The sequence below is a fragment of the Notamacropus eugenii genome, chromosome 3 (genome assembly GCF_028372415.1).
Source record: "Notamacropus eugenii isolate mMacEug1 chromosome 3, mMacEug1.pri_v2, whole genome shotgun sequence".
Classification (NCBI taxonomy): Eukaryota; Metazoa; Chordata; class Mammalia; order Diprotodontia; family Macropodidae; genus Notamacropus; species Notamacropus eugenii.
The window spans coordinates 456450261-456466061 of record NC_092874.1 but is presented as its reverse complement, the minus strand read 5'-3'; the positions used below and the strand labels follow the sequence as shown (position 1 = coordinate 456466061).

Sequence of the window (15801 nt, the reverse complement as noted above, 5' to 3'; positions counted from 1 at the left end):
TTCCTAGCTACTTGACTTGGAGCAAATCTCTTCATCCTGTCTTAGATAAAGTGGCCTCATCATGGAGTAATAACAGCATCTATTTTACAGGGTTCAATGAGGCTTCAGTGGGATTTTATATACACACCGTTTTTCAAACCTTAAAGTGACATATTTATCTCCATATTGATCATCCATCTACTATCTATCTATCTATCTATCTATCTATCTGTCTATCTATCTATCTATCTATCTATGCATACACACATATGAAATGTGATTTCACTGGCAAAGGAACTGCACAGGCCAGAAATACCTCTAGCCATGCAGAATTGCAAATATTTTCAGCTTTGAGTCTTGGAGAGTTTCCTAGTCCACTGAGAGAAAGTGACTTGCCCAAGGTCACACAGCTAGGTCATAGGAGATGGTACTAGAACCCAAGTCTTCATTGCTATAGCACTAGCTCACTCTCTCCACCATCCCATGATGCCTCATATAGCCATCATCATCATCATCATCACCACCACCACTACCACAAATTTGTATGAGTGTCCAAAAGTGGAACAGAAAGACTCAGGAAGTCATAGACTCCTTGTCATAGGACACCTTCCAGTGGATGCTGGATGAACACTTTTTAGGAATCTTTTAGAAAGGATTCCCCATCAGCTTGAAATAAATGACGTTAGAGGTCACTCCTAACTCTGAGACTTGGTGATTCTCGCTCATGTTATTTGCATATATGCAAAAGAAAGGTACAATGCTAAAGAAACTCAATTGACTGACCAAACTATCAGAGGGACAGAAGATCACAGAATTCCAGCTGGAAAGGACCTTTGAGGACATCTGTTCCAACCTCCTCATTTTACAGAAGAGGAAACTGCAGCGCATCAACGTTAAATGTAGTAAGTGTACACTCCACTTGAATTGAATACAAAATGTTCAGTCTGATCAAGATTCTGGTATAATTTTGGTGAATGGGACACACTCTCCCACAACGTGTGAGGAGAAAGTTGGGTATTCCATTCAGGGGTACACTAACACAGCGTTGGCACAGAGTAGATTTTTAATAATTTCTTATTGATTGATTACTGATATATTATAATGAGAATCCAAACAAAGGAAATTGATCGAATCAAGTTTTTCTCTTTGATTTTAGAAAGTGAAATGTGGGAAAAGAGAGGATGGAGAGCAGCATGGAATGCTAGCAATTAAAACACAGAAGGCAAGGAAATTGAAGAAAGAAACAGCTTTCAGTTAGTACTGAAATCCATCTTTCAGGGAAAGTTTTTTCCTTCCTCTGCCCTTCTCATTTTCCAAAGAATAAGAAGCCCAGAATGATGGGAATGTACGCTTTCACATATGTGGAGAGTGAAGGTGGGAGAAATAAGCAAGGTGAAGATGGGATAATAGTGAAGAAAAAGCCATAGGAAAAACCCAACTGGGGGCAGAAGTCATGCGATGTCACTGCAAAGAAGAAAGCAGACACACAGTGGCACAGAATTCAATTTCTCCTGGGAGCAAAATCTCCACTGACATCCATGACAGACTGCAAGGGCAGGACCAGGCAAAGAGATGCTCTTACCATAGAAGGGAGGGATTCTCATCTTTGAAGAGATGGGGATTGAGAGAGAGAAGCAAAGCAAATTTCCATGCAAGACACAAGGAAACATCTCACATCCTTAAAAATTTGATCAGAAAACATGACAGAGTGGAGCAGCCCGAGGCCAAAGGCACTCCTGGTCTGTGCTTTCCTTTGCCTAGCTGAGCTACCAGCTTGCCTTTCAGAAGAGTACTCTGAACTTTCAGTTCAATCTTTGCTTATGTATTTAGTGGGAAAACGGAGCCTGAAATGTTTCAAGGAGCCTTTTTGATTCAGCCTATCAAACAAGTGGCCAACTGATTGACAGATCCCAAGAAACAGCAGTCACTTTGGTCTGCCTGGAGCATAGATGGACCACGGCTGATGAGCATGACTGGAGCTTAGGACTGGAACATTTCACCATGACATGGATCTGTAGAGCTTCAGACTCTGGGGGCGTTAATCATAGTAAGAACACAATAATAATAGCTGCTAACATTACGTAGCCCTGTACGTGCTGAAGACTGCTTTACACAGATTGTCTCATTTGATCCTCACAACAAGCCTGGGAAGGAGATGCTGTTATAATATCCATTTTGCAGAGGAAGAAACAGAGGCAAAGAGAGGTTAAGTGGATTGCCCAAGATAATATAACTAGTAAGTGTCTGGGGCAGAATTTGAACACAGGTCTTTCTGACTCCAAGTCTAGTTATCCATTTTAGCCTCTCAACTAGGATAAGTGGAAGTTTGCTTCTCTTTTAGCTGACTGGAGGGGTAAGCCCATGCCAAAATGGCCATGCTACATGATACCCATTCTCCTCCAGTGTAACGAGCAGATTTGCATCGTTTGGTCAATAAGATTTAAAGAGCGTCTGTTGGGCAAAGAACATGGTAGTATGATGATAGAAGGAGAATGTAAAACAGCTCCATCTAAACTAACAAACTGAACCACAGTGTTAGATATAGAGGGGATTTTAGAGGCTCTCTTGTCTAAGCCCATTATTTTAAAGGCAGGGAAATTGAGGAAAAAGTAAATCCTAGGAGGGTAATTCTAAAAAGGATTGTAGAAGGAATCTTGTCCAATCTTCACTTTATATAGTTGTGAAAACTGAGACAAAAGTAGGCTGTGGGATCTTCAATCTAGAGCTTAAAAAAAAGCTAATGGGGCTATCTCATCCAATACCCTTGTTTTTACAGTTGAGGAAACTGAGGCTTATGGAGCTTAAGTGCCTTGACTAAGCTCACTCAGGTGGGAGGTATGAAAAACACAGTTTGAACCTGAGTTGTCTGATACCAGAACTCATGCTTTTACACAAGGCTACCTTGTGTTCATTTTGTTTGTGTTTACATACATACACATATGTACATACATACATACATTCATACATACAGATAAATGGCTAACATTTATAACACTATGTGCAAGGAACTATGCTCAGCACTTACAATGATTCTCTTTTCAATCTCAGAGCAACCTAGGTGATTATCATCCCCATTTTACAAATGGGAAGACTGAGGTTAAGAGATATTAAGTGCCTTGCCCAAAGTTACAGTTAGTAAGTGTCTGAGGCTGGATTGGAATTCAGGTCTTCCTGACTACGGGCCTGAAGTTCTGTCTGCCTCACCTAGCTTCCTTACACACATATACACACATACACATGTGCATGCACACATACACACATACATATACATACACACATATACACTCACATACACACATATACACACATACAGATATATACACATACAGACACACACGTACACATATACACACATAACACAACATACACATGCACACACAGATATACACATGTGTACACACAACACACGCACACACATGTGTACACACGTACACATGTGCATACACGCACACAACACACACGTACACATGCACGTACATACACACAAACACTATACATGCATACACATGTGTACACACATACACACATGCATACACATACACACACACACATGAACAATACAACCCTCTCATCACTTTGGATCTCATCATGCTCCTTAGTCAAGCCTTGACTGGCATTCCCTTCCTCAGCCTCCTCTGCAGGGCGACTGGAGGCCCCAAGGGTAGAGAACTACCCTACTCCCAATGCCTTTTTTTATAGAGGTCAAGAAGCTGGACTCTCAGCTTGTTCCACTTTGCATCGGCTGCTCTGCCTAGTTTCAATTCCAGGGCACAAGATTACTCCTCCCCCTCCCCACCCCCGCCCCCGTCTCCCTCTGCTGCCAACTGTGCCTGGTATAAAGGTTGATTGCATTATATATATATATACACATATGTTTGTCTAAATATGTGAAGGGGTGTGTGTGTGTGTGTGTGTGTGTGTGTGTGTGTGTGTGTGTGTGTGTGTGTGTAGGTGTAGGTGTAGGTGTAGGCAGAGATATACATAGAGCCTCCCTTGTTAGAACAAGACTTTCTTAAGGGACAGTTTCTCTTTTTTCTTTATATCTCCAGCGTTTAACAGAGGGCCTGATTCACACTAGGGGCTAAGTAGCCACGTGTTACAGAAAGGATTCATATGGCAATCTTGGCAGCGCCAGGATTTGAAAACTGGAGCCCTTTGACTCAATGGCCAATGTTCTTTCTGTCACGTCACACATCATTCCTTACTGCTTCCCATCTGCAAGGAACAAGGCCAGGATTTGGGATACATCATTTCTGGCTTCAAAGAGTTTATAAACCAGAAGTGGACACAAATGAGCTGGATATCCAAATAAGTATAGAAAGACCTGGGGTCTGGAGAAGCTAGCAGATCATTTGCTTGATAGGATAGAGTACTAGCTCTGGAATCAGGAAGATCTGGGTTCAAGTCCTCTACACCCTTACTAGCTGGGGGACCCTGAGCAAGTCACTTAACCTCTGTGTCTCAGTTGACTTATTTGTTAAGTGATGGGGTTGGACTTGATGCCTTCTAAACATTCCAGCCCTAATCTATGATCCTATGACCTGCTTTTCAAGGTATGGGAGGAGTGCCAAGGAAGGTCCAAGATAACAAATGTGAAGCTAGGGACTCCTAATTAAATCCATGAATCAATCAACAACATTTATAAAGTACTAATAATAAGTTTGGTAGCTAGGTGGTGAAGTGGATGGAGTTTCAGGTCTGGAGTCAGGAAAACCCATTTTCCTGAGTTCAAATCTGGCTTCCCACACATATTAGCTGTGCGACTCTGGGCAAGTCACTTAACCCTTTCTGCTTAAGTTTCCTCATCTGTAAAAGGAACTAAAGAAGAAAATGGCAAATCACTCCAGCATCTTCGCCAAGAAAACTCCAAATCGGGTCATCAAGAGTCAGACACCGCCGAACGAACTAAACAAACAATACGTTAGGCACTGGAGATACAAAAGGTGAAAAGGCCCTGCCTTCCAGGAACTTACACTCTATTGGAGGGAGGCAGAGAGAAGTGAAAAAAGCTCATAATACCAAAATAGCTCCCATTGATTTGTGACAGGAGGGGAGAAAATGAGAATTAAGGTGAGTTCTAATCAATTACCTCTTTTCAGGAAGCTAAAAAAGGCATCAATTAAAAGTCACTCCTTAACCAAAAAAGGAGGTTGCTGCAGATGTAGTGAAAAGATAACCTGGGGAAATTTGGATTCCTAATGAAAATGAAATCTCTCTTTCTTATCCCATGCACCATCTTCCTTTTGGAGACTTCTCTATGATGCTAACTAGCCTCAGCCTCAAATCATAAATAAACCTTCTCAAACCCCAACCTCATCTAACCTAGGGCCGTACATATGTGCAAAGCTGACTAAAAATGCTCTCTCCATACCTTTTGGTGTGGTTTTATTACTATTATTATGGATTCAGTGGAAATTATGTCCCTAGGCATTCTCCACAGCTTTTGTCTTAATTTCAAAAAGGAAAAATAAAGAGCAAAACCTTTCCCCCAAACATTTGTTCCACATCACTGGCAGAGGCATCATCTGTGAAAGTTAACTCTCCTCCTCCCCTTGCCACCACCAATATGTGGTTGTTCAAGTCACCCATGAGCCTTTTAAATAAAAATAATCCTGAATCTCAGCTGGTGAGTTCTTTTCTGATAAGGCAAGTAAATACATGTAATTATTAAGTTACCATTTTCAAAGAGGAGAGTAATCCTTGCTTTATCCACTGGTAAAGCAGCTTGTCATTATTATACAGCTGAGAACAAAGATTTGTCCACAAAATCCCCTTAAATCAAGCCAGATTTGACTGATTAAAACTTTTCTCATCAAGACATTTCTAATACATTGTGTGTGGGCAAAGAGCCTTTACTGTGTAGGCCAGAAATCTGTTAGATTTATGGGAACAATCACGCAACTTTTGCTGGGCAAACGTACAAGTTGAATTTTAGTAGGCCATCCTCCTCCTTTTTGTATTGGTGTGGGTTCTCACAGCACAGGGACATTTAGAAAGGCTGGATTTGGGCCTCTTTAGTCACCCAAAATCTTTTTGCACTCTCCCATCTGATCCAATTCTAATGAGGGGGAAAAGCCTAGCAGAGGAGTGGTAGGAGTAGGAAGCAGCGAGGTAGGTTTTTTTTTGTACGTGTGCTTTTTTCTTTTTTGTGTGGGGAGTGGTGGCTGATGAGGGTAAGAATGGGAGGAATCTAGCTGCACTACATTAGAATGTGAATTCCTTAAGAGCCATTAACGCATCACCCTGAGCAAGTTGCTTAACCTAAGTATCCCTCAGTTTCCTCATCTGTAAAATGGGGGAGCTGTAACACTAATTTCACAGGATTGTTGTGGAGATCAAATGAGACAATGCAGAGAAAGCACTCTACAAACCTAAAAGTGCTACATAAATGTTGTATATTCTGAATTAACTTAAATATCAGCTTCAGGAAAACATAACCAAGTGGAGGTCATTCACGTAAGGAACGCTTTCTGCTGTCACCTCTTCAAATGTTTGATGGATCATTTCATTTCTGTTTTCCATATCCAGTCTTCTATTGTCCATGATTCAAATTCCTAGGTTCTATAGAAAACCAGCTTTAGCAACCTTTCTCATAGAAACTAATGTATCTTTGAAAGGCCATGGAATCTTGTAGTTAGAGTTTAACAAACTCTATATTAAAACTATAGAATTTTAACAATTAGAGTAGAATTAAACTTTAAGCCCAAGATTCCATTGGTTCTTAAAGATAGAATAACCATATCATTAGCCATTGTGGGAAAGGATATTGATAGTGTTTTTACATATACATCTGTCTTATGTCACATCTAACTGTAAGCCTATGTGTTATTTCTTTAAACAGAATATGAGATCTTTAAGGGAAGGGATGTCTTCTAGTACTTAGCACATTGTATCTCATACATTAGGTATGAATACCTAGTACCATTAATCATGGTATTACCTAATACCATTTAAGAAACCACTTGTACGTCTACTGCAGTTTGGATTACATGTAAGGCTCTGTGATAGTCCTTACGAATGCCTAGAGATTCACATAATAATGGGGGTGGAGGAAGGAAAACAGAGTTAGAATAGTATTTTAAGTCCTTATTAATTGTGTGAACTTGGCAAGTCACGTAACCTCTGTTAGCCTCTGTTTATTCATCTGTAAAATAACAACACACATGTCCAAGTTTGATACGGTGCTTAATAAGCTAATATATATAACATGCTTTGCAAATATCCGAGCAGTGTATAAATGTGAATTTTATGTCATCAGCACAGCCCACACTTCCATGGTAAAATCACTGTAAAGACATCCACCTGAAACTCTTACCCACACTGTAAGGCGCGAGCTAGGATTAGCCCTATTATACAAATGAGAGAACTGAGATTCAGAGAGGTGAGGTGATCTGCCTAAAATCTGGCAAATTTCAAAGGTAAAAAAGAATCAAACCAAAATCTTTCTGACTCTAAATGCAGCACTTGCTCCATTAGGGGCAGCTAGGTGGTGCAGTGGATAGAGCACCAGTGCAGGAGTCAGGAGGATCTGAGTTCAAATCTCACCTCAGACACTTGACACTCACTAGCTGTGTGACCTTGGGCAAGTCACTTAACCCCAACTGCCTCATCCTGGGTCATCTCCAGTTATCCTAATGAATATCTGGTCCCAGGATCCAGATGGCTCTGGAGGAGAAGTGAGGCTGGTGACCTGCAGAGCCCTCCCTCAAAACAAAGTCAAGTGCAAGTCATGTCATTATTTCTCTGATGGCATGGTCTTCTTTGGCAACGAAGGACAAACACACACTTGCTCTATTAAGCTGAATTCTCAAGGAATTGATCATCTAATTTCCTAACATGGTCCTTTTCTACCTTTCCAGGCTTCTTATACTTTCTTTCCTCCAGGGTTCCATGGTTCAGCTATATTCATCTACCTGCTGTTCCTTCCACAAGATACTCCATCTCCCAAAATGTACCTTTGTCCTAGCTGTTCCCTCTTCCTGGAACATTCTCCCTCCTCACTGCCACCTCCCAGATAATCCAATTTTCTTCAAGACTGCTGAAATTCCATCTTCTGCAGAAGGTCCTACCCCTTTACTCCAAGCTATTAATGTCTTTGGGATTACCTTCTATTAGATCATACCTGCACAACTTGGCAGTAGGTAGGAGATAAAATTAAAATAGGTAAACTTCTTTGGGCTGCAGATAGGTTTTTAGCAGTTCACTTCCCAAGTAAAGCTAAGTAGAGACAGACTGATGATGGTTAGTTGCCACAGGTCATGCGACAAATGGGAGAGAGTGTGCAGTGGTAGGCTGACAAAATCCTTTGGTGGGCCCAAGTGGCCCTCAGGCCACATGTTGTGCAGGCCTGCATTACATAGATGTGTGTGTGTGCACGCAAACACACACGTATATACACACACAAACACAGCTAGATGATTCAAGGGACACAACACTTGGCCTGGAGTCAGGAAGATTTCCAGCTGCAGATAATTAGCTCCTGTGCGACCTTGGCCAGCCCCTTAAGCTCATATGCTCCACTTCCCTCAACTGTAAAAAGAGGATCATAATGACACCTAATTCCTGGGCAGTTGTGAGGATGGAATGAGATTATATTTATAAAGTGCCTATCATTGTGCCTGGTACATGATTGGAGCTACATAAATGTTTTTATTCTTGCTATTAATATTTGCATACTTTCTTCCCCATTAGAATGTGAGGTCTTGTAGAATTTTTCCACGTTTTTCCTGTCAATATATATTTATGGGATAATAGTATTATACCTATATGCCAATTCTGTGATGCGTATACATACCCATACAGTAAGTTCTTAATAAATGCTTGTTGCCTGACACAAATAGCTGTGATATAAGGGTGACTGAAATAAGCAGAGAGCTCTGAGAAATGGAAAGAAGGAGGGATTTTTATGGGTTTGGGTAAGATACGTGGCAGGGAAGGCTTCATGGGACCACATGAGCTGAATGAGGATGAACCAAATTGTCTAATAGATTCTGAGTTGGAAAGTTTCTCAATATTATGACAGACACTATTCCCCTCCCTGGAGCTAGCTGACACGGTGAGAGCAGTAGAGTAGGAGATGTTAAATGAGATTGTATTGGTCTAGGGATACACGCTTCACATGCTTCAGCAACTACACGAACGCAGAATTGTCAAAACAAGCAAACCATAAAGATACATTTGGAATAATAATGATAATTAAAAGAACATACTAAATATTACTCATATAATAAAACTGGTTTAGAGAAAGTCTTTTGGGTAGAGTTTTGAAAGAAGGAACACTTTAATCCCTCTCCTTCTAATTTGGCCAATCACTCTGTCCATGATATGGACTAGATTAGCCAAGGAACTCATCTGTGGGCCTCTGTCCACATAGCTAAAGAGTGAACTCACCTTCAAGTCTCACCACTAGGGGTACCTTTAGTTCAAGCTCTCGGCAAGCCCTGGTGATGCCATTGGCGATGATAGCACAGTTTACAATTCCACCAAAAATATTGACCAAGATGGCTTCAACCTAGAAGGGAACAAAATAGAGTGTTACCCACTTGGAAGGAGTGGAAAACGATGCTTGTGTCACTATTGACACCAATTACAAAGAAAAATGATACAACAACATACTATGGGAACGAAATAAAATATTTCCTTGATATTATTTCATCTTGGTATTAACATATACATTGTGTGTGTATATATATATATACATATATATGTATGTACACACATATATATTCATACAGACATGTGTGTATGCATATATATATACACACAGATATATATATATATATATATATATATATATATAAAATTCACAGGAGAATCCTTTTTTATGATATTACAAATATATCCTGTTACAGAATAATACTGTTTCACATATGTGATGATACTACTTGGTTTTTATTTCAAATAAGAATGTTACCAATTTGTTTTGCTGTAGGAATAAGTACATCATAGAAATAGCCTAGTAAGCAGCATACACAGCAATGAACATTATGGGCAATCTCTATGAAATATTCACCTTTGCAATTGACTCTTTTTCCTATATTAATGCATAAGTACATATTAATCTAGCCTAAAGTGATCTTTCTCTCTTCCTATAGCACTTACTGTCTTTACCAGTTATTTATAAGTTAATTATCCACTTCCTTTGACATCTCTTTTATTTTTGTTTTTGAATTGTTCATCACAATAGTTTAGAGTAGGAAGGGATCTTAAAGGTGATGTGATAGAATCCATCTCTATCCAGTAATCCTTACTCTAATATCTCCAATTTGTAGAAATCTAGCCTCAGTTCATAGAAATCTTTCCAGGTTTTTCTGAAATGATCCCACTCATCACATCACAACATGATATCTCTTTTAAAGAAAACTAAGGGTTTTTGGGGGGATGAAAGGGGGAGAGGCTATTGATCCATAATGAGCCTGTAACCCACTAAACCATTTTTAATGTGAACCTTGCTTATCTAAGCATATCTCCCCAAAACTCTATTTCTGAAGTTAATATTTTTAAATCCATGTAAGACTTCACATTTATCCTTACTTCACTTATTCTTCTTTGAACTGGCCTAATGTTATAATCCTTTGCTATCTTCTTGGATCCTAAATCCGTCACTCAGTGTACCAGTCATCTCTTCTTCCAGCTCAGTTTCATTTTGCAAAGTAGACAGTAAAGCAGATATTTGAATTCAAGTCTTTTGACTCCAAATTCAGGGATTTAATTTCTGAAGTCAACTCTTCCACATAGGCACAAAGGGGAATGTGTGCTAAATGCTGCTCTGATAGCTTACATTTCTTTTATTAGAAGGTGGAAATATATTCATTATATTAGGCTAACAACCTCTGCCATATGATGACCCCTGAAGAAAACGGTACAGATTGACATCCGCTGTGAGAATGTCACAATGGATATCAATTGATAGGAATTTTTCAGAAATGTAAATTCATCCTGAAAGCCTTCACCCATTTGTACATATTCCATATTCAAAGGCATGTGGACCAAAAAGTGTACTTGTTCTGACTTGATAAATAGGTATAAGAAAATCCTTTATAATTAACATGAAGAACTAGGTAATAAAGAGAATTCATTACACAGATTAATTGATAAAACTCACAGAAAAAGATGGCTATTCATCAAGGGCTAGGAATTGAAAATCTAACATCTAAGTTACAATTAAATTATATTACATTAAATGCAAGGCATCCACAGATATGAAGCTTACTGTCCTATTATTGTAACACAGCAAGCGAGCTATACAAAATACATTTAAGATCAATGGGAGAAGTGCGTATTCTAAAAGGGCTGCTAACCTATTTACAGGTTAAATTCTAATAACAAAAGAAAAATGAACTTTGATGATAAGTTGTATATAAATGAGCATTATTTTCCAACCCAAGTAGAGGATGCGAAGAGCTCAGAAAATGAAGCCTCCTGTTACGATGTCTCCATGGCAGAGGGTGACCTTAGTTAACAGAAGTTCATTCTTTCTCCCTCTAATGTCTGTTGTTAAATGCTGGCAACCTTCAGGGCAGACTCAAGCACATTAAAAAAAGCTCTCTAATACCACAGCTGGCTGGCATTTATGAAGTACTTTAAGAGTTGTAAAGTGCTTTGTGTAAATTATGCCAACTTGGCCGTCATGATAACACCATAAAATACATGCTACATGTATTATTGTATTTAGAATATAAGCTCCTTGAGATTGGGGATCACTCCATTCTTTTTATTTATATTACCCATACCCACCACAACGTCTCACAAAGAAGATGCTTGATAAATGCTTTTTGCTCGACTGACCTCGATTTTAGCAATAATTCATCAACCAATAAACAATTCTTAAAGGCCTTCTCTGTGCTAGGCATGATGTATGATGCTTGTAAAGATAAGAATGGAAAGATCCTTCTCCTAAAGAAGCTCATATCTCATCAGGGAAACAATGTATATGTAGGTAAAATCTTCAAAATATATAGAAAGTATAAGGTAATTTGGTGGTGGGGTGAGGAGCTAGCAGATGGGAGAGGAACTGAGAAGCCTTCATGTCAGAGATGGCTCTTGAGTTAAGCTTTGAAGGATTCTAAGAGGGAGAGGGGAAGAGAGAATGTATTTCAGGTATAAGACACAGTCCAAAGGCAGAGACGGGAGAGAGAATGTTGCAAGTGAGGAACAAGAAGTTTATTTTGTTTGGCACATTGAGTGTATAAAGGGGAATAAAACAGGAAAGGTAGGACAAGCATAGGTTGTGAGGGAGTTTTACGCCAGAGGAATATGTATTTGATCGTAGAAGTAGAAGGGAACCATGGGATTTTATGGAGTAGGGCAGTGACATGGTTCAACTTGTGGTTTAGGAATATCAACATGGCGACTATATAAATGAAGATTGAAGTGGGGAGAGACTTGAGGGAGAGAGACCAATAGGGAGTTATCAAAATATTCCAGGTCGTGAGGGTCTGAACTGAAGTTCTGACCATGTTGAGTAGAAGGAAGGGTACAGAATGGGAGAGCCATTGTAGAGACAGAAGCAATAAGAGCGGGCAAGTGATTGGCTCTGCTCAGTCAGGTGGATTATTCCAAGTCACACTAGAAGGATGGTACACCCATAGCTGAAATAGTATATGAGAGAGGATAGATGAGGAATTTAATACTTCTAAAGTTGAAGTAACTTTTCCAAGGTCACAATAGGTAAATATTTGGAAGCAGGCCCTAAATCCCTGTCTCCCTGTCTCTGTCCAAATTCTATATATGCTTTCTGCTACATCCTTAAAGCCCACTGACTATATAGCTTCCTCTCCTCAATTCACTAAATTGATCCATTAAAAAAAGTTATAAAGCACATGCCAGTTGCACTTTGTGCTGTGGATAAAAGCAAAAATGCACTAGACTTTGCCCTTGAGTAATAATGGTACTAACTCAACACTGATCATAAGTATAAGAAGAATCCTCAATTTAGGGGGGACAGAGAGAGCACTAGTTTGGTTGGTTTTCCCAAGCCATTAGGATGCAGAACTCTAACATCTAACAGAGAATGGAAGTAGCTTCTAAGAATATCATGAGGCTAAGCCAAGTGATATGGAAACTCCTGCAAAACCCAAAGAGAACCAGCCTCCCACCCAGTCTTTCACTGGCAGCAGGAAGAGATCACTTTCTCCTAGCTCTGATGATACCACATATAACTGGGTCTTTGTTGCATTGCTTTCTTTTGTGGTACACACCAGGAACCAAATTCACTTCAGCTTTCAATGTGGGTCAGGAAATTGCCTTTAATTCTTGAAATAAATTTAGTTGAATGAATAAATGAATGAATGAATGAATGAATGAATGAATGAATGAATGAATGAAAATGCAATTCAGTGCTTATTATATGTTGAAAATTTGCTAAGCATTGGGTACCTTTTCACTTTCAAACTTATGCTCATAAGCTTTACAAGCAGTAAATTTCCATGAGGAATAATCATTTGGTATTTGATATATAGGAGAAGGAAGGGAAGAGAGAAAAGAATCAGAAATCTCAGATCTGGAAGGAACCTCTGAGGCTATCTACTTCAAACCCCTAATTTTATAGACAGGGAAACTGAGGGTTAGGGTGGCTAATTAATTTGCCTGAAGTCACAAAGGTCAGAAACAGGGTTTAACCCACATTATGGTTCCATCTTGTATCTTACAATTTTCTCGTATGTTCCCATTCTATGTCTACGCTTTCGACCTGAAGGAAGAGATCATGAGTGGGACATGTTGCATATATTATCTAACATCATAGCTTTGCTAGTTTTACTTAACTGTTTTTCTTTGTTACAACGGAAAGTTCAGTGAATATGATGTATTATGCTAGTACCAATGATGAATACCGAGAATACATAGAAGGAATACCCTCATGAACTGACACAAAATGAAGTGAGGAGAACCAGGAAACACTGTCCATGATGCTTGTATCAATGGAAATAGAAAGAAAAAACAAAACTCTGGACACTGAATGATGTGTAATTAAATGACTAAGACTGGCCCCAAAGACATGTGAAACTGTGCCTCTCTCCCTTCTTTGCAGAGCGGTGGAGGCCACATGTGTGAAACAATTCATTCACTGCCAGACTCAGTTGATGTGACTAGGTTTTGAGTTTTTTTTTTTTGGTCCAAGGGATGGCTCTGTGGTTAGGCCAGATGATTGGGATATATTCAGAAATGAAGGTGGTACAAAAACAAAAGTAGTAATGACTATTTGATTTGGATTCAATCAAAGTCAGGTTGTACTAGACGACTTCTGAGGTCCCTTCAAACTGAGATTCTATGAAAGTGAAGGCAGATAGGGAATGAGGAGGTAGAAGAAAATTGAGGCTAGTCTTTGGAACCTGCCCCAGTAGTGGTCAGGAGAACCTAATGTTTATCATTTGAAAATGGCACATGGCACATGGAAGAAGGGGCAGAGCCAAGATGGCGGAGTAGAAAGACACACATACGCAGGGTCTCCCCATACAGCCCATAAAATACCTATAGAGAGGAACTCTCAACAAATTTTGTAGCAGCAGAAGTGGAGAACAACAGAGTGGAGGAGATTTCCAGCCCAGGGTGACCTGAAAGGCCCACAGGAAACATCAATTGCACTGGATGCAGAGTGGAGCACGGAGACCAGCCCAGCCTTGGCTGGGTGGCCCATGACTCGTGAACAGCCCTCGGCGGGTGGGGGAGGTGGGAGGCAGAATCTCCAGTCTCGGAATCCCCAGCCCCAGCAGCAGCGGGTCCACAGATCCCTCAATCCACAGGCGCCAAAGGTCAGTGATAGGGTTTTTTCAGCTGGCTGGGAAGGGAGAAAGGCCTTCCCATAGCTCTGGCCTCAGGCAGTGGCCCACAGAGGCCACATGAGGCAGGCACCAGCAGTTCTCATGGCAGCCCCTACATTGGCCCACATACATTGTTGGATCGTAAAAGCCCTGGGGGCACTGAGGAGCTGAGTCTTACCTCAGTCCTTTGTAAAGGCCCTGAGGGAGCTGGTCTTTGTCTCACACTGAATGGTGGCCCTGCCCATCCAGCTTATCTGAGAATCAGCCCCCAGTGCTGACTTGGCAGAACTGGAGGCCAGGTGGCTGTGGAGAGGTAACTGCTAAGATTCTGGACACAAAAATCCCTCTCTGCATCCAGACCAGTACACACTTGATCATGCCACCTTGGAGGAACTGAGATCTCACAGATTCCCAGAGTATATCCTACTCTTGACAAAGGACCCAAAAGTCAAGTAACTGGTTGGGAAAATGTCCAACAAAGGGGAAAAAAAAAATAAGACTATAGAAGGTTACTTTCTTGGTGAACAGATATCTTTTCCCATCCTTTCAGATGAGGAAGAACAATGTTTACCATCAGGGAAAGACATAAAGGTCAAGGTGTCTATATCCCAAAAATCCAAAATAAATATTCCATGGGCTCAGGCCATGGAAGAGCTCAAAAAGGATTTTGAAAATCAAGTAAGAGAGGTGGAGGAAAAACTGGGAAGAGAAATGAGAGAGATGCAAGAAAAGCATGAAAAGCGGGTCAACACCTTCCTAAAGGAGACCCAAAAAAATGCTGAAGAAAATAACACCTTGAAAAATAGGCTAACTCAATTGGCAAAAGAGGTTCAAAAAACCAATGAGGAAAAGAATGCTTTAAAAAGCAGAATTAGCAAAATGAAAAAGCAGGTTCAAAGGCCCACTGAAGAAAATAGTTCTTTAAAAATTAGAATGGAACAGATGGAGGCTAATGACCTTATGAGAAATCAAAAAAATAAAAATCACCAAACAAAACCAAAAGAATGAAAAAATGGAAGATAATGTGAAATATCTCATTGGAGAAACAACTGACCTGGAAAAT

The 15801-nt window shown here is 40.0% G+C and overlaps 1 protein-coding gene across 1 annotated transcript in view; it reads right to left on the bottom strand.

Annotated features, from left to right (window-relative positions):
• SUCLG2 (succinate-CoA ligase GDP-forming subunit beta) overlaps positions 1-15801 on the bottom strand; it is a 319621-nt gene that overhangs the window by 11348 nt on the left and 292472 nt on the right. Inside the window, exon 10 of the mRNA XM_072598723.1 lies at positions 9370-9490. Within this exon, the coding sequence (XP_072454824.1) occupies positions 9370-9490 (121 nt within the window). The remainder of the gene's footprint in view (positions 1-9369; positions 9491-15801) is intronic.